Raw genomic sequence first — 16,995 nt, 5'->3', positions numbered from 1 at the left:
ATCCTTGCTGGTGTTCAGAGGTCCCCAGAATCCACCCTGTGGTGGGAGGAGGAACCTCTGCCCACCCTGTCGAGGGAAGAGGGACCCACTTTGCCTCTTGGGATGCAGTGCCCAGAGCTGGGGCTTCTAGGCCCATCTGGACCCAGGGGAAGAAGCTGCCTCCTCCTCCTGGAACCAGACTCAGCTCAGAGCCAGCAGGGCTGAGAATCTGGCAGCCGAGCAGCCCCATCCAGGGTCAACGAGAACTTTGGAGGGGTGAATCCTCACCCCTTTGGGGAGAGGGGTAGGGACAATAGCCAAAGGGGCCACCACCTACCTCAGGGGGTGAATGCACCTGCTGGGTGCTATGCCCCGTCAGGGAGACCTGACCACCCTTGCCGCCCGGGGCTGTGCTCTGCACCACCAGACGCTGCGTAGGGAGAGCCTGGAGCCAGAAGGGAGAAGGACCACAGTTCACTGACAACAGCCTGTATGATTTTAATGAGCTGCAGTCGCTCCCCCACTTCACAGAGGGTGACAGTGAGGCTTGGGACCAGCAGAGGTACTTGCCCCAGGTCCTGGAGCCCAGAAGTACAGGGCCAGAGTTTGTGTCCAGGGAGCCTGGCTCCAGAGGCTGACAGGAGTTTGTCCCAGCCTCTGCTGGGTTCCTGGCACCTGGTGTGCAGCCTTCGGGGAGAGACCACCCCGCACTCAGTCCTTGTGCTGGCTATGGGGTCTTGGGTCCTGACCAACTTTGGGTCCTCTGCTTTGGGACTTGGGGGCTGGACCCACAAGCCACATTTGTTACTGTCAATCCCCAATTCTCTCTGTTAAGAGGCTTGTGCCACTACTTCTTCCCCAGTGGGCCCTGATGGACATGGCCTCACTGGCTGAGTTAACAGGTGGGGCAGCCTCTGGAGAGGCCCCATGTCCTTGATGATGCTGAGGGCAGATCCCAGTAGGCTACAGGGGTTGGTTCTGGATGCGGGAGGGAGGGCGGGGGGGAGCCTTACCTGCTGGGGCACCGGGATGTTGGTGAGCTGGAGGGGTGACACGTGGCCTGGCTTGGCCTGCACGCTCGTCTGGACCAGCAGCCGCTGAGGAGGGAGGAGGAAGAACCTGAGCCACGCCAGCCTCCCCAGGGATGGGGGAGTAGCAGCAGTGAACATCTTGATAAGAACAGGGGAGCAGATGGTTCTGGCAGCAGGACGTGGAGGGGAAGCAAGGTACCCGAGGCCACAGCCCCATGGCCCCCCTCAGGTGCCCTCTCTACCCGCCCCTGGGGGAGGGGTGTGTCCTACCTGCTGGGTGCCCTGCACCTGCTGAACCACCTGAGTGGGGACTCCAGTCTGGCTGGCCGTGGAGCCTGGGCTGGCCTCTGACACAGTCTCACTGGCCCGCATGGCACCTTCTGTGAGGAAAGGTCACCAGGTCAGCTCTGCCTGCTGCCCCTACCCCTACCCTGAGCCTGAGCCCATTGGGATGGGATGGTACATCCTGAAGCCAGCTCTGGACAGGGATAGGCCTCTCCAAGAAGACTGCCTGGCCCCTGGCCAGCCCCAACGCTGCCCACTGGGGTTGGCTAGGGGCCACGCAAGGACCAGGAATCCTTAATTCCCAGAAGCGGCTTCATCACCACCCCTACCCTCATTGTCCCTAAGTCAGACCAGAAGGGGTGACTGAGAAACCATGATGTAGGGGAGGCTCAGAGGGAAGGACCCCTTTCCCCATCGGCAGGACCCTGGACAGTAATTGATCCCACCCCCATTCCCCCCCACCCTGGTCCCAGCAGCCTTGGAAGGCATCGGGCTACCTTCCTGACATGACCCCTGGCTTCCCAGGAATGGAAGCTGGTCAGAGGAGCAGCTGCAGAAGGTCTCATTGCCCTACAGCTGAATACCCCCTCCCTTTCCACTGTCCCAGCCTCCCTGGGGGCAGCAGAGGGCTTGGGGCTGGGCAGGCAGGTACTCACGCTGACAGGCAGCCGAGAAGAGACAATCATAGAACATGGTGCCCCCCGCACCCCAAGCCCCTGCTCCCCTCTGTCCAGGGGAGCCCGTCTGGCACTCCTTGTGCTCCTTGCCCACCTCTTTGGGAACAGCAGGGTGTGCAGCTGGCTTTATACCTGCAACCTTGAGGAGCTAATCCCCCCAGTGGATGCAGAGCTCCTGGCCGCCCTCTTGGGATAAACACTTCCCTTCCAGTGAGCACAGCCCAGGTAGGGCCTTTGCAGGGCTGGGGCCACACTGTGGGGTCAGGAGGGAGGCTGGTACCCGCAGATGCTATCAGGAAGGCTCAGGTCGAGTTTCAAGCACATCTTGCTAAGTGATTAACAGGGAGACTGGGGGAGGGGGGCGGTAAGGGGCGTGGAGGGCCAGGACGCCATCCACCTCACCCTCCCTATGTGGCCAGGTTGCTCCCAGCAGTTTCAGAGGCAGGGTGGGGATGGCTGCCCACACGTGTCTGCCCTTCCTCTAATGTGCTGCCAGAGGAGCCAAGGTCCCACCCAGTCCTGTCCCCTGGGGGCTCCTTGGCAGATCGGAGGGTGGTGGGCAAGGATCAATAAGACTAACTATAGCGCTTCCAGTCCCCCAGGCACTGCAATCAGGTCTTCCTGGGCAGCTGGAGATGGAAAGAACTTTTATTACCTCAGTTTTTAGACCAGGCAACAAAGACCAGAGGAGAAGTGACTTGCCTGAGGTCACCCAGCCAAGAACTGGCATTCCAGGACACTGGACCATGTCTGTGCCCACATGAGCCTCACACCATGCATAGAACCCACAGCCACATGTCAGGCCCAGGCTGAGGCCCCTGAGGCAAGTAGTGTGTGGACTTGGGTATGCATGTACAGGAGGAATGTGAGCTGGGGTCCAGAACATTCCTCTGGGGCTCAGCCTTTTTAGAGCAGGGAGCTCTGTGGGAAGCTCCTTGGCTGTATGGGAAGACATGCAGAAAGACCGGGACAGGACAGAAAGGTCATCCCAGGTAGAATCAAGGACCTCAGGGGCCACGTCTGGGGCAGAGCACATAAATGTGTATATGCTGGGTGTGTGGGAGGGTGGCCAGATGTGGGGCAGGGATTGCTCAGCCAGCTGCCTCTGCAGCTGATTCTGGGAGGCACTAATTCCTGTTTTGCTGGAATTGTCCTTCACATCTACTTAGGCCTCCCTGAACCGTGAGGGAGGAGGCCCTCACTGAGCCAGCTCTCTGGGAGAAACCTGAGAAAGCCCCAAGTCACGTGAGGAGCCCAGCACACCTGGGTGTCTATGGGGCACAGGGAGCTGGGAGAGCCCAAGGGACAGAGACTGAATGAGAAGACCTGTGGCAGGTTAAGCCCGGCTCAGGGTGGGCAGTGAGTGGGAGGCTGGCCCCAGCCACCTCCTAGGCTCCGGTGCTCTGATTAAAATGCCAAGGCTGATCCTTGAGTGGGACACTGAGGCCTGGGGACTTGCTGAGGTCAAGCATCTGCCTGGACAGGGAGACCCCGGGAAGCAGTCTTACTCATCTCTACCTCAAGGCCAGAACCCTCATCCTTGCCAGGTCAGGAGGGCACACCAGGCCACACCACAAGGAGCAGCAGGTGAGGTTCCTGAGTCTACTCTTCAGACAAGGGGCTTCCTGAGTGTGAGTCCATCTGCCTGTGGCCAACACGGGCCTCCTGCCACTGTGTCTCCCCCAGCTCTGTGTGTGTGTGTGTGTGTGTGTGTGTGTGTGTGTGTGTGTGCGCGCGCGCGCGCGCATGTGCGCACACATGCATGCATGCAGGGGAACACTGAGTCTGCACAAGCATCTACATCTGTGTGCAAACTCCATTCTGGGCGTATGCACAAGACCAGAGAGGGCCCCACTGTCTCAAGTCTCTGGTCAGGAAGCAGAGGCTGATTTCCTGTCCCTCGATCTAATGAGTGTCTCTTCCTCCCTGGGCCCCGCACTTCCTCATCGAGACCTACTCATGCCTCAAATGCCACGAGCTACTTGGGGGAAGATGGAGGGTGTCCTTAGAAGCTTGGCTCCAAGCCAGGGCCCAGTTCACCACGGACAACAGATGGGGCAGCCTAGCCCTCTCCCTCCCGATCCTTTGCTCCACTGATGATTTCGGTCAAAGGCTCTTTGGGGTGTGTGTGGGGGGTGCTATGGACTCCTGCTGCCCCCAGGATCCTGGGACCCTTGCCTGCCCCGACTTTAGTTTCCCTATTTATGCCTGGGGATGCCGACAGACACCCTCCACGTCCCTCTCCTGATCATAAGTCTTGTTGGACCCCCAAGGACTCCAAGAGAGAGAGAAGCATGGAAGAGAGGCTGGACATGATTCCTTCTTCAGCCCCACCCAATCCCCTTCCAGCAGGCTTGGTGTCACCTTCCTAGGGACGGCTGGCAGGCCCACAACACCTTTTTTCTGTCCGGATTTTGGATGAGAGTCTGGTGGCCTCTGAGGACAGGGATTTATGGATCTAGAGGATTGTTCCTAAGCTGGGAAATTTGAGCTTCCTTCTCATCACCTCCAAAGTCACCTTAGGGCAGAGCTCGCAAGAATCAGGCTAGATGAGCTGCTTCTGGTGCTGCTCCTGGCTGGCTTCCAGCCTGGGCTCCAGGTCTGGGTCCAGGGCCCCTCCCTCCCTACTCCCTGCGACTCCCTGGGTCCCTAGTCAGCTCAGATTGCTTCTGGCTCTGCAGGAGCCCCAGGCTCCTTGCTGCAGCCTTCGATGGTGTCAGTTACATCCCTACCTCCACCCTCACGACTGGCTCACATGGCCCAAAGGCCACCTTAGATAAAACAGACACTAACCTGGGAGAGGGTTATGGAGGAACCCTAGAAAATCACTGTGAGGGGCTGGGGGGGGGAGGGGTCAACGGAGCAGTAAGTTCAGTGACAGGGCGCAAAAGCCAACCTCCTCTTCCTCAGAACAAATCAAGGAAGCATTGCTCAGTAACCCTTCTGGGGACAGGCTGGCTCCTGCCAGAAGCAGGAGCAGAAAGGAAATGAAATTCCCCAGGACGACTGTGAAAGACAATGAAGCCACAGCCCAGCCGAAGAAGGAAGGCAGAGATTCACGCCAATAGCCAGTCATACCCACACTGCGACCCGTCCACACAGAGTGTCCCACAGCACGATGGGGGGGACAGGAGAGGTGGGGGGACAAAGGCTATATGACCTTTAAGCACTAGGGCCTCCCTGGGGGAATGCTGGGAGGAGCTGCAGAAGAAAAGGGGAAGAGAGGAGATGGACCGGGGCTTGCGGCGTTCTGAGGTTTGGAGCCGTGCCTCCATTCCAGACCCTCATTCTAGGGACCCTGGACACCTGAAGCAGCAAAATCCAGCACACAGGAGGTCCAAGGCCAATAAGATGCCCTGAAGGCTATAAAAAAAAAAATCTCCAGCGGTGACAGGCAAGCCCTTCTGCCTGCTCTTGGCTGCCCAGGGGCTGATAGGAGGTGAGGGCTGAGCTAGGTCAGACATTCAAGGGGGATGAGCCACCAGAATGTCTGGAATGGGACTGCTCCAGCCAGAGGGCAGAGGGCAACATAAGCGCAAAAGCCCAGAGATGAACTGAGCCAAGAAGCTTTGCAGAGAAATAGGAAGGCCAGCGGGGCTGAAGCAGGTATGTTAGGGGGCAGGTTGGTACCAGGTGGGGCTGGGCAGCAGCAGGTCTTGAAGGTCAGAGTCAGGAGGTTAGACATATGTCAACAAGGGCACAGGGAGTGTAGAGCTTTTAAAGCCCTTTCCTGTCCCATGGGGCGGCGGGGGGGGGGGGGGGGGGGAGAGAAATCACATCTCCTAGGGAGGGTCAAGAAAGGCCAGGCCAAGGTTTCTCAGAGTGCCCTCAGGGCCACCTGCCTTGGAATCAGCTGAGTTGAGCTGGAATATGATGATGGGACCTAATCTACAGTTGTCAAGAGGCTCCTTATGGCTGTGGTGGGGAGAGAATGGCAAAGGGTGTGAGCAGAGGCTGGACCAGGTTGGGACCATAGAGGTGGGAGAGGTGGCAGATTCCAGCTGGATTTAGGAGGCAGAGCCAAGAGGCCTTGCTTGCTCAAGGATTAGTAAGAGCGGAATCAAGGCTGACCCAGGCCAGGGGGTGATACTTACTAGAACAAGGATGTCTCAAAGGAGGGATTTGAAGATTTGAAGGGAAAAATTTAGACTTCTGTTTGGCCATCTGGTTTGGAAGGCCAGTTTGACCTAGTGGATGGGTCCTAGGTGGCTGGGGCTCAGGGCTGGGGCTCAGGGCTGGGGCTCAGGACTGAGGCCCAGGGTACAGACCTCAATGGGGGCATTGTCAGCTCAGAGGTGACATTGATAGCTGAGACACTGGACAAAGCCACCATGAAAGGGGAGTTACTGGAGCAGAGAGGAGGCCTCAGGCCTGACAGGGTCATTGCTGACAAGGTCAGGAAGATGAGGAGGGAACAGCAAAAGAGACTGAGAAGGGTGGCAGGGAGGCTGGCAGAGACCAGGGCAAGAGGGCATCTCTGAGAGGAGGGGGACCAGGAAGAGGAGACTGAGGGTGACCGGTATGTCAAGAGGAAAGTCGTGGGTGATCCTGACTGAGATGCTGAGGAGGGAAGGCATAGGCAGCTGAGGAGAGAGCATCAGTTCAGAGATCAGAGACAAAGGAAGAGAGGATGAATCTTTTGAGAAATTCTAACTTAAAGGGAAGAGAATCCAGCAGCGACTAAAGGGGGTACAGGGCCTGGTGGGCCTGGTTAAAATGGGAGTTGCTGTGTCTTTGCAAGCTGGTGGAAAAGATCTGCAAGAGAGAGACCAAGTGATGAAGCTGGGATGACAAGTCCTGGAGGTGCAGCCTGAAACTGGCAGGGGGCCACTTCAGCCTTCAGCAGCGAGAACGCAGAGCTGGTAGGTGCAGATGGACCCAAGGAGCTGGGAGGCTGGCTGGGGTGATGGGTGTGGGGGGTTTCTTTTCATCATGTGATGAGGCTTTGTCCCCAGGGAGGTCAGTAGCAAGGTCAGGGGTCAAGAACACAAGAGTGAGAGAGGGGTGATGGAGGTGAGAGGGAAAGCAAAGGAGTGGGTTTCTCAGAGAGTGGGAGGAATGCTGGCGAGGGAATTTAGCAGGATCCCTGTTCTGCACTGAGAACCCTCTGGAGCTGTGTGTCCCAGTGACCCTGACCTTGGCCCGTCCGTGGCTTGGCCTCACTCAGTGCGCTCAGCTGACACTTACAGGCCATCCCTCCACCTCAGTCTATGCATCAAAGAGTCACTGTCCTGACTTCCTGTCATGGCTCAGTGGTAATGATCCTGATTGGTATCCATAAAGTTGAGGGTTCCATCCCTGGCCTTGCTCAGTGGGTTAAGGATCCGGCATTGCCATGAGCTGTGGTATAGGTCACAGATGCGGCTCAGATCTGGCATTGCTGTGGCTGTGGCTGGCAGCTACAGCTCCAATTTGACCCCTAGCCTAGGAACTTCCATATACTTTGGATGTGGCCCTAAAAAGACACACAAACAGGAGTTCCCGTCGTGGCGCAGTGGTTAACGAATCCGACTAGGAACCATGAGGTTGCGGGTTCGGTCCCTGCCCTTGCTCAGTGGGTTAACGATCCGGCATTGCCATGAGCTGTGGTGTAGGTTGCAGATGCGGCTCGGATCCCGCGTTGCTGTGGCTGTGGCGTAGGCCGGTGGCTACAGCTCCGAAGACCCCTAGCCTGGGAACCTCCATATGCCGCGGGAGCGGCCCAAGAAATAGCAACAACAACAACAACAAAAAAGACAAAAAAAAAAAAAAAAAAGACACACAAACAAAAAGAGTCACTGTCCTAAGCCCCTGTGTACCCCCACCCCCGGCCCTCCCTGAGGACCCCAAGGCTGCTAGGAGCCTCCAGGATACTGCCAGGGGCCCAGCTGCCCCTGTCCTGGTCCTATGGGGCAATGTCATTGGCCACAAAATTTTTTTTCTTTTTAGGGCCATACGTACAGCATATGGAAATTCCCAGGCAAGGGCTTGAATCAGAGCTATAGCTACCAGTCTACACCTCAGCCAGAGGAACACCAGATCCAAGCAGTGTCTGCAACCTACACCACAGCTCAAAACAACGCCAGATCTTTAACCCATTGAGCGAGACTAGGGATCAAATCCACATCCGCACAGATACTAGTCGGGTTCTTAACCCACTAGGCCACAACAGGAACTCCAATGGCCACAGATTTTGACGCTTCATTGTCCTATGGTCCTAAACGCAGTCTTGACCTGCTCTGTCCACAGCCCACCAGGACACCCTTAGGCTCTCCACCACTTCCTTTTCCACTCTGGAAGCCTCCTCTCCTTTACAAAGAGCACATGGAAAACCGCTAACACCCAGTGCTGTTCTGAGTTCCACCTTCTCCCTCAGGGGAGTGACCACCTATCCTGACCCTCTGCTCCCACTTCCCTCTTCTCAGCCCATCCCTATCCTGGAATAAGCAGGCGTGGGCAAGATGCTCTAAGCAGGAACCATGGGTGCCATGACCCAAGCTGCCTGGTCATTTGCTCCACAGCCTCAAGGGGTGGCCAGTGACAAACAGGAGCCCGTGGCCACATCACCTGTTCAAATGCCCACCCAAGAGCCCCGCTTGGCCTGAATATGGCCAAAGAGTGAAATGGGAGGGGAAGGGAAGCGATGCCTTCAGGCTTCTCAGCAGACATCCCTGAACCACAGCAGGGAGCCCCTCACGCATATCCAGGTGTTCAAGGCCGTCATGACCCCTTTAGGGATGACGGCTATGCACCCACACCCCTGTCCCCCCAGCCTTTGCAAACTAATTCCATGGCCCAAGCCTTCCTTCAAGTGACATCTTACTTGATGACAGAGACAGAAACCACTCTAAGAACTGGTAGGCAGGAGTTTGGGGACACAGAGGCCTCCCTGCTTGGCCTGACTACTTCCCTAGAGATGCCCCTCAAGTCCTCAAGTCCCACCTGGGCAAAGCTGCCCTTCTGGTGACAGGCCCAGTGAGAGTGGAAGGACATCGCCGTGCCCCCACATCCAGGATGCTAGGCTTCCCGAAACTCCCTTTGGAGGTGTTTGCAGAGTGCCCTGGCTCTGGGCACATGTCCACTTACCGGAGACGGTGACCACGATGTATTGCTGGGACGCCGGGGATGGGGCAGGTGCGCCAGCCGGCTGCGAGGGTGCGGGGGCAGCTGAGAGCTCTGTCACATACTGCTTCTGGCTGCCTGGTGGCTGTGCCTGGGGCTGGGGGCTCTGCAGCTCGGTGACATACTGGGGCTGGGGGGTGGCGGCAGTGGCAGGGGGCTGGGGTGGCTGGGGTGCCGCTGAGGGCGGAGGTGGTGGCTGGGGCTGGGGCTGTGGAGGTGCCTGTGGTGGCTGGGATGGTTGCGGGGCTGCCTGTAGCTCAGTAACGTACGCCTGTGTTGCCATGCCAACAGTGGAGAAAATGATAATAAATAAGGCTTTTTTTTTTTTTTTTTTTTTTTTTTTTTTTGCTTGCTTGGGAAGAAGGTGGGGGGGGAGGGAAAAAAAAAAAAAGGAAAAACAAGAATTAATCTACAGGCAGAGGAAACCAGGGACAGCTCCTGGCTCCCTAGAGACATGTTTGGATTCATCAGTAACTTAATTAAATCCTGAGGCTGGTGGCAAGATAACCAACCCATCACTGTAAGGCAACTGAACTTGGGCTTGGTCTGAACCTTCTCCACTCACCCCGCCCAGGACTCCTGCCTTCTCCCTTTCCAGCCTCCTGCACCTGGGGAACCCCTATGTTGGAGGGAGGCAGAACAAATTGTTCTCCTGAGGGCTCCTGCAGGCTGTGCACTGTACTGACTGCTTTCTTTATAGTATTTCATTTTAAACTTTACAACAATCACATTTGAGTTTGGGTTCCTTCTGCCAGCTGAAAAACTGAGGCTCAGAGAGGTTAAGGAGCTTGGCCCAGGTCATAGAGCAGGGAAGAGGCAGGACTGAGTCTGAACCTTGGGCATTCTGAGTACTTGACTAATCGGCTAATTGCTGAAAAAGAAAGTTGTGGGGAAAGCTGTCTCCCAGCCAGCTTGTGCCAGTTCCCTACATGGCCACCATCTGGGCTTGGGTTCTTGGCTGAGTATCATTCCCAGGGGGGTGCCAGACACAAGGAAGTTGTTTGAGTACAAAAAAGCCCCCTAAGCTGCTTGCGGCCACAGAAGCCAGGGCGGTTATGGGTTGTGACACTAGATGTGAGCTCCTCACTACAGAGGGCCCTTCAAGGGCCAGGGGCAACCAGGCTGGGAGCAGGCCCTGGCCAGAGGGCAGGCCCAGCAGCCGCTGCTGACCTCAGAATGGGGCCCACCTGACTAGGCAGAAGCAGTTTTTCTAGCTGATTGCTGAGTGAGGCTTGCATCCCTCTAGCTAAGCCCTGCCCCTTCATGCTAAGCTCCACCCCTCGCACAAAGCCCCACCTCAGCAGGGGTAGGCAGATGGTTTCCTGGCTTCTGCACCAATGAGCCCCCTCTCCCCAGCTCTGAGCATTTGTGGACAGTGAATGAAGGCAAGAGTGGTTAAAAGAAGTTCCAGCCCCCCCCACCCCCCACCCTGCCGCCGCCTTATGGCCTCTGCTGGCCCTGAAGGTGTTTGAGTGTAAGAGCTTTGCCTGAGGTCACCTGACCTGTTACCTTCAGAAGCATGGCACTCCAGACCGAATTAGAGGCCCTTCTGCATTAACCCTGCAGCAGCTGTGTGCCATAGTCAGCCACAGGGTGACTAAAAGTGAGATTTTTCAAGGGAAAGGAGAAAGAGAAAAACAACTGCTGCCTGTTGACCAGAAGCCCCAGGAGCACTTTGCCGTGATTACTTCCTCATAGCAGGCCCACGAGGGTATAACCACCATGCCCATTTCTCAGACGAGTGAGGTTCAGGGGTAAACTGCCCACACGCCTTGTGGCAACCAGTGAGCTAAGAATTTGAACCCAGGTCTCTCTGACCCTCAGATATGTGCTGGTAACCCCTAGCACCACTCAGGGAGTCAGGTACCAGGCTCATTTACTTCTCACAATCAGTAGATGGCATCTTTTCTGTTTTTCAGATGGGATCACCTGAGACCCACCCACTGGGGGTAATACCAATTGCCCAAGGCCCCTGATTGGAGCAGCAGAACTCAGAATGTGGAGCCCACCAGCCAGAAGGAGGCCTCAGGTCAGGCAGCACAGCGGTTCCCATACTCTTCATGGATCTCACTCCCTGGGGTTCTAGCCCCTTGGATGCTAAACCTAAGAAGAATCCAAGTCAGCAAGGGGTAAGGCAGGTGAGAAACAAGTCCTGGACTGGCCAATGCAGGACTTGGCTACCTCCAAGATGTGTGATTTTCAGGGAGGACGTCTCCTCCATGGGCCTCCACTGCCCCATCTCTGCAATGGGAGAACAGCAGGCCTACACTGCAGTGTTACTAAGGAGTTCAGCTGGATCATGTGGGCAGTGCTTGGCCAAGTGCCTGGTGCAGCATAAACACTTAAAAATGGCTCTGGTTACCATCATTGCCCAGGGCCCTTTAACAAGGCTTGAAGCAAAACTACAAAGCCTCCAGGCTCTGCCTCCCTGCTTTGAGCTATTGAGTACAATGGAAACAGGGGCTTCTCTCTGCATGTGGGTGGGTTCCTTGGGCTTGGGATAGGCTGGGGAGGGGCTGCAGGACTCCAATAGCTGGCATGAGCAGAGCTGGCAGAGTCCTGGGGCCACCTTCCCTGCCAAGCCTGATCATTATGGAGAGATGGACAGAGACAGGAGGAATGGGCCCTCGTCCAGGTTGTAGGGAGCTATCCTGGGCTTTCCCACTGGGCAGAATGGAAGCATGGCCTGCAAGGGACTCGGGCTGCAGGGGTAGCTTGCCCAACTGGAGAGGGAAGAGGCTACGGTATGCCATGTACCAGATGCCAGAGCAGACATCCTCCTCCAGTCCCCACTCTCCCCAAACTCCTTCCTGCCCGTATGAGAGGGACCCACCTCCTCATGCCTCCATACAACACTGAGTCCAAACTCTGGCCCAGATCAGGTGCTGGAGACACTGCAGCTCTGATGGGTGTCAGACCCACCTCAACATGAACCCTGGCCTGTCTCAATTGATGAATGTGTAACTGACGTTCCTCTGGGCCTCAGTTTCCCCATCTGTCACCTGGGGATGAGAATACCTGATTCACAGGGCTGCTGTAAAGATCCAGTGAGATCAGCCCAGCACCCAATAAGTGCTGAGAAGTGGAAGCTGCTACTGTTATTATTCACTCAACAAACATCCATGCCAGGTGGAGCTGGAAGGGGAAGAAGACAGACACAATCCTCGAAGCTCTTAGAAAGAAGTGGCAAGGGGGACTCTGACTCTGGTATTCATCAGCCTCACCTGGAGAGTTAGTTAAGTGCAGGTTCCTAGGCCCCACTGCCAGAGTCTGGGATGACCCTGGAGTCTGCTGTTTGAGCTAATCCCTTGGATGATTCTGAGACAAGTGGTATTAGAGGCACTGAGAAACACTGGCCTGGGCCCTCCCAGCCCTAGGAGAGCTGGTGCCTTGTGGCTCCTCCCACCATAAAAAGGCTTTAAAAGCTCCACACTTGCTGGTGCTTTCGCCTCCTCAGAAGTGCAAACCCTGCAGGCCTCCTCCTTTCTACTCAGGGGAAGGAAAATAGGCGATGAGACCACTAAAAAGCTGAGCTCACAAAGGGAAAGAGGAGATGAATAAAACAGTTAAACCAGCTTCCCTAGTGGAGACCTTATTGGCACTGTCACTGTTAGTCTCGGGAAAAACAATAGAGAATGCCAAGTTTCCCATAATTATTTCACCAGAGAACCCCCTTTTTTCTCCATTTGTGGAAGATGAGGTTAAGGAGAGTTCTGTAGGGTGTTCCCTGGAAAGGAATAAGTCACAAATATCTATACAGGATGCGGTACTTGCCATCTATTTGGGCATGAGACTCAGCAAACCTGTTCCTTAGCAATGAAACTGTCCCCCAAAAAGCACCAATGGCTGCACGTATCTTTAAAGCCAACACCTGTTTTTAGAGAATGTTTGAATCAATTCTTTAGATCAGAGGCTGGCAAATTTCTGTGAAGGGCCAGACAGTCCATGCTTTTGGCTTTGAGGGCAGACAGTCTATTGCAGTGACTCAACTGTCACTGGAGTGTGAAAGCAAACATAGATAATATGTAAACAAGTTAGTGTAGCTGCATGCCAATAAAAGTTTATTTCAAGATACTGAGATCTGAATCTCATGTAATTTTCACATATTACGATATATTATTCATGTCACAAAATAGCCTTCTTTAAAAATGTAAATATCATTCTCAGCTCACAGGCCATAAAAAACAACTGGAGGAATTCCCTGGTGGCCTAATGGGTTAAGGGACCGGTGTTGTCACTGCTGTGGCTCAGGTCACTGCTGTGGCAAAGGTTTAATCACTTCTGCATGCCACGTGGGAAAAAAAAAAATCCTCCAAAATAGATGCTAAGGCTGGGCATTTCCCTCCATCTTCATCCACACCATACTAGTCTGGGCTGCCATCATCTCTCACCTGGACCCCAACCATAGCCTCGTCACTGGTTCCTGGCTTCACACTTGGCTCTACAGTCTATAAGATCCTTTGAAAACACAAACACTACAGTATCACTCCTCTCTTGAGAAGGCCCTACCTAAGGCTCCCCATCACAAAGAATAAATAAAATCCACAGCCCTCCCCATGACCTACAGGGCCCTGTGGGATCTGTATCCCCCACTGCCCTTCCTCATTCTGCATGTGCTAGCCAGTGTCACTCCTTCCCAAATGTGCCAGGGATCCTTCTGCCTTAGGACCTTTGCACCAGTTCTTCTGACTGCTAGCATGCTCTCCTTGCCTCCACCACTGGCTCCTTCTTATCATGTCTAAGCTCATGTCAATTTCTCGGGTCTCAAGAAATCCCCTTCTAAGCACCCTGGAGTACATACTCCTGTTCTATTTTCTTCCTGGCCCTGTATCCTGCATATTTTCCTCTTCCATCCAAGACCAGAAAGCTAAGCTTTCCCCAACGGTGGGGACGTGGCCTGCCTTGCCCACACTCTATCCCCAACCACTAGAATACTGACTTGGCACACAATGGGGCTTCAAATTTTACCGTCAAATGAGAGTCCACAATGCTGGGAACACACTGCTAGTGACTGTCAAAAGCTGGCTCAAATCTACCAAGTGGTAAGACCTTGTGAAAAAGTTCCTGCCTCCTGCCAGCCACAAGCTTATGCTACAGGGGCAGGTGATGCTTGCCAGTCCAGAACAGGCCCTTTAGGCCAGGAAGACTATGCAGTGTGTAGCTGCTATCTGGAGGCCATGTCTGGGAGTGGGGGTGGTGTCTACTGGCCTATCCCCTGTCTTTGGCCCCAAGATGCTGGGGTGTGTGACAAGAGGGGAGGGTGAGACCCTTAGCTCCAGTGACACCTTTCCCACCTCACCCTTCCCATGACACCCACACCCGCAGCTCATCCAGCTGCCTCCTGGAATGCTGAGCCTGAGCCTGGGCTCAGGGGAAAATTTTCTTTCTGGTTGTTCTCCTGAAGCCCGAGAAGGGCCTTAGGAGAGTGACCCTTTCCCACTAGAAATTGGAGTCCTGGTACCCAGCTTCCTGGGGTCCCTGTCATCAGCCCACATAGCCCAGCAAGTGAGTCAAGCTTTAAAGCCACTAGGCTCTCGCCAAATTCAAAATGATAAAAATAAATGCGAATGGTGTAATTCCAAGGGCTGAGCAGGAAGCGACAATCATCATAATAACAGTAGCAGCCAACACAGTTTGAGCAATTACTATGTATATGATGCTCAACATGTATTCTTTTATAGGATCCACAGCACAGTAATAGATTAAAAGCACTGCTGATGACCACTGCCTCCAGTTTATGTGGGAGGAAACTAAGGCCCAGAGAAGTTACTTGCCCAGGAGCTTACAGCCAGAAAGCAGCTGACAGTTTCAAAGACAATTGGTTGTTTCAAAGTCAGTGAACCCTCAGGGCTTGGGCCTTTCAAATGCATAAGATATGGGGAGGCAGAGGCTGGGAGTGGCAGTCCACAAAACTAGATGATCTGTAACATCACTTTCTGAGCTGCTCAGAGTTCCCCTTTCTAACAGGTGCTCACGATCTGTCAGCGAGCTTATTTCTAAATATTTAATGAAAACTAATCTCTACCTTTCCTAATTTTCAAGGGGTCCTACCACCTCTGAAAGAGGGCTTGACCTGGAAAAGTCCTTTGAGAAGTGACACAGCTTTATCTCAAATTCTTGGGGGGAAGCTTTAGGAGAACCTGAAATGTTCCTTCACCTTGAAGTTTATTGATTGATTTTTAAAGAAAATGGCTGCAGTTTGCACTCAGCTCTGCTGATGCCAAGCTACAAAGCAAGATAGAGAATAAGCAAAGTGAATTTGGCCTGGCTGGCTATTAAAAAAAAAAAAAAAAAAATTCTTCCCCCAGCTGGCAGATCCTTAGGCCCAGCAAAGCAGTCACTCAGATTCTCCTCTAACAAATGTAGAGCACTTCCCCTTCCCTCTCTGACTTCGGTGTCCACAGGGCTCTGGAAGCCGGTATCTCCTCAGTGACATGTGACCCAGTTGACACCAACTTGATTGACACAAAAACATGTGTCTGGCCAAGAGAAGCAGCTTAAGAAACTTCCTCAGGCGCCATTTACTCCCCATTCCCAGAAAGGAAGTCTAGGATGGGCAGAACAGCTAGGAATGATTCCCATCTCCAAGAGCAAGGCCCCTGCCCAGAGACATTTGAGATCTTAGATCTTAGAGCTGCCCACAGAGCCAGCAATCAAGTTTCTGTTCCTCTAACACAGTCACCCGAGATCACTCCTCTCTGCCATGGGCTTCGCTTTCGGCAAACCAAATCAGACAAAAGCCATACCCCTTAGCCCACAGCTTCATGAAACTGTTTACCTTCACCTCCTCTCAAGAGAGAAGGCGACCGATTTAGGAGCAGACAGCAAAGCAGCAATTAAGACTAACCGTTTATCTATAAAACACATTCGGAAACAGTAGATTGGAGTAAAAAGTTCAGGGTGAGCCCTAGAGAAATTCCCAGAAGGAATTAGGAGTCCCTGAACTGCAGAAAGGGGGTGATAGTCATGATTCTCCCCACTTTACAGGATGGAAAATTGAGGCCTCACATACGGCAGGCACTGAGTCCTGGAAGGCTCTAAAGGGACGCAGGCCAGGTGGCCTCTTATCGCTTAGTGGAGCTGGAAGGCCTAGGCGGCGGCTGCCCCACCCGGCTCCCCGGGTACCGGCCGGCCCCGCCCACACCTTAGGGCAAGGTCACGCCCACTCACCTAGGTCCCGCCTCACCCCTCCCTCGCTCCCATTGGCCCAGCCCTCCAAGTCCCGCCCCTCTGCACCTCCCGACATATAAAAGCCCCCCGCCCCGGCCAGCCGACCTCCACTCGCCGCCGGCCTGCTAGCGCCCGCCCCTCGCGGGGGCCGGGCCGCGGGGCTCGGGGGCGGGTGGTGTCGCCCCGGACGGGCCCTGACCCCCTCCCCCATAGTCCCGACAGTCGCCGCCGCCATTTTGACCGCCCGCCCCTTCCCCCAAGACTATGATTACAGCGACACTCAGGCCCCGCCGCCCTCCCCCGCCCGACCCGGCCCGGCCTGGCCCGCCACGCTGGGGCCGCCCCAGTTACCTCGGCTTCTCCCCACTTCTGTCCGCGGAAGGGCTTTCCAGAGGTCTCGGAGGCGATGTTGAGAGGTGGACAGAAAGTGCCGGGGGCCCCGGGCCGGGCCGGGGGGGTGGGGGCGGGGGGCGGCCGGGAGGTTGTTGTTGTTGACTCGCGTTGCCGGGTTGCTTGGTCGCCACGACTACCGTGGCTATGGCGCCTCCGTTTCCCTCACCGGGGCAACTGTTGCTACCCACCCTACTTACGTCACGCGCCGGGGGCGGGGTCCAGGGTGATTGGCGGAGCCGGGAAAAGTGATTGGACGGCGCCAGCCCCTGCTGCTAAGCTATTGGTTCCGAGGCACGCTTTTCAACAGCCTCTCGACTTCCCGGTGCTCTGATTCATCGGTATGAATGTCCATCAAAGCA

General features: G+C 55.1%; 1 protein-coding gene and 1 long non-coding RNA gene across 26 annotated transcripts in view; one reads left to right on the top strand and one right to left on the bottom strand.

Moving 5' to 3' along the window:
- Positions 1–16,815, bottom strand: part of RFX1 (regulatory factor X1) — a 32,011-nt gene extending 15,196 nt beyond the window's left edge. For 7 of the 25 annotated variants that reach the window (XR_014837524.1, XR_014837525.1, XR_014837526.1 and 4 more), the window contains exons 1-5: positions 16,595–16,815; positions 9,038–9,425; positions 1,281–1,390; positions 993–1,076; positions 317–424 (exon numbers count right to left, since the gene is read on the bottom strand). Coding sequence is in view for 20 of the 25 variants with exons in the window: in XM_085012680.1 (XP_084868806.1) it covers positions 317–424; positions 993–1,076; positions 1,281–1,390; positions 9,038–9,356 (621 nt within the window). In the remaining 5 variants the exon portion in view is untranslated. Of the gene's footprint in view, positions 1–316; positions 425–992; positions 1,077–1,280; positions 1,391–1,951; positions 2,070–9,037; positions 9,426–16,594 lie in introns of those variants that run through there. The other 18 variants (XR_014837527.1, XM_085012684.1, XM_085012691.1 and 15 more) reach the window with 8 other exon arrangements.
- Positions 5,176–13,147, top strand: LOC146405466 (uncharacterized). Its single transcript, XR_014837529.1, has 3 exons — positions 5,176–5,578; positions 6,714–6,834; positions 10,993–13,147. It is a non-coding gene; the product is annotated as an uncharacterized LOC146405466 (long non-coding RNA).
- Positions 16,816–16,995: the final 180 nt, after the last annotated feature.

This window comes from Sus scrofa, chromosome 2 (assembly GCF_054392235.1).
Source record: "Sus scrofa isolate SSC_HxYL_T2T_F1_AM1 chromosome 2, Sscrofa_HxYL_maternal_Yorkshire_Landrace_v2.0, whole genome shotgun sequence".
Lineage (NCBI taxonomy): Eukaryota > Metazoa > Chordata > Mammalia > Artiodactyla > Suidae > Sus > Sus scrofa.
The sequence above is the reverse complement of the archived record's forward strand: the minus strand, read 5'-3'. Positions and strand labels throughout refer to the sequence as shown.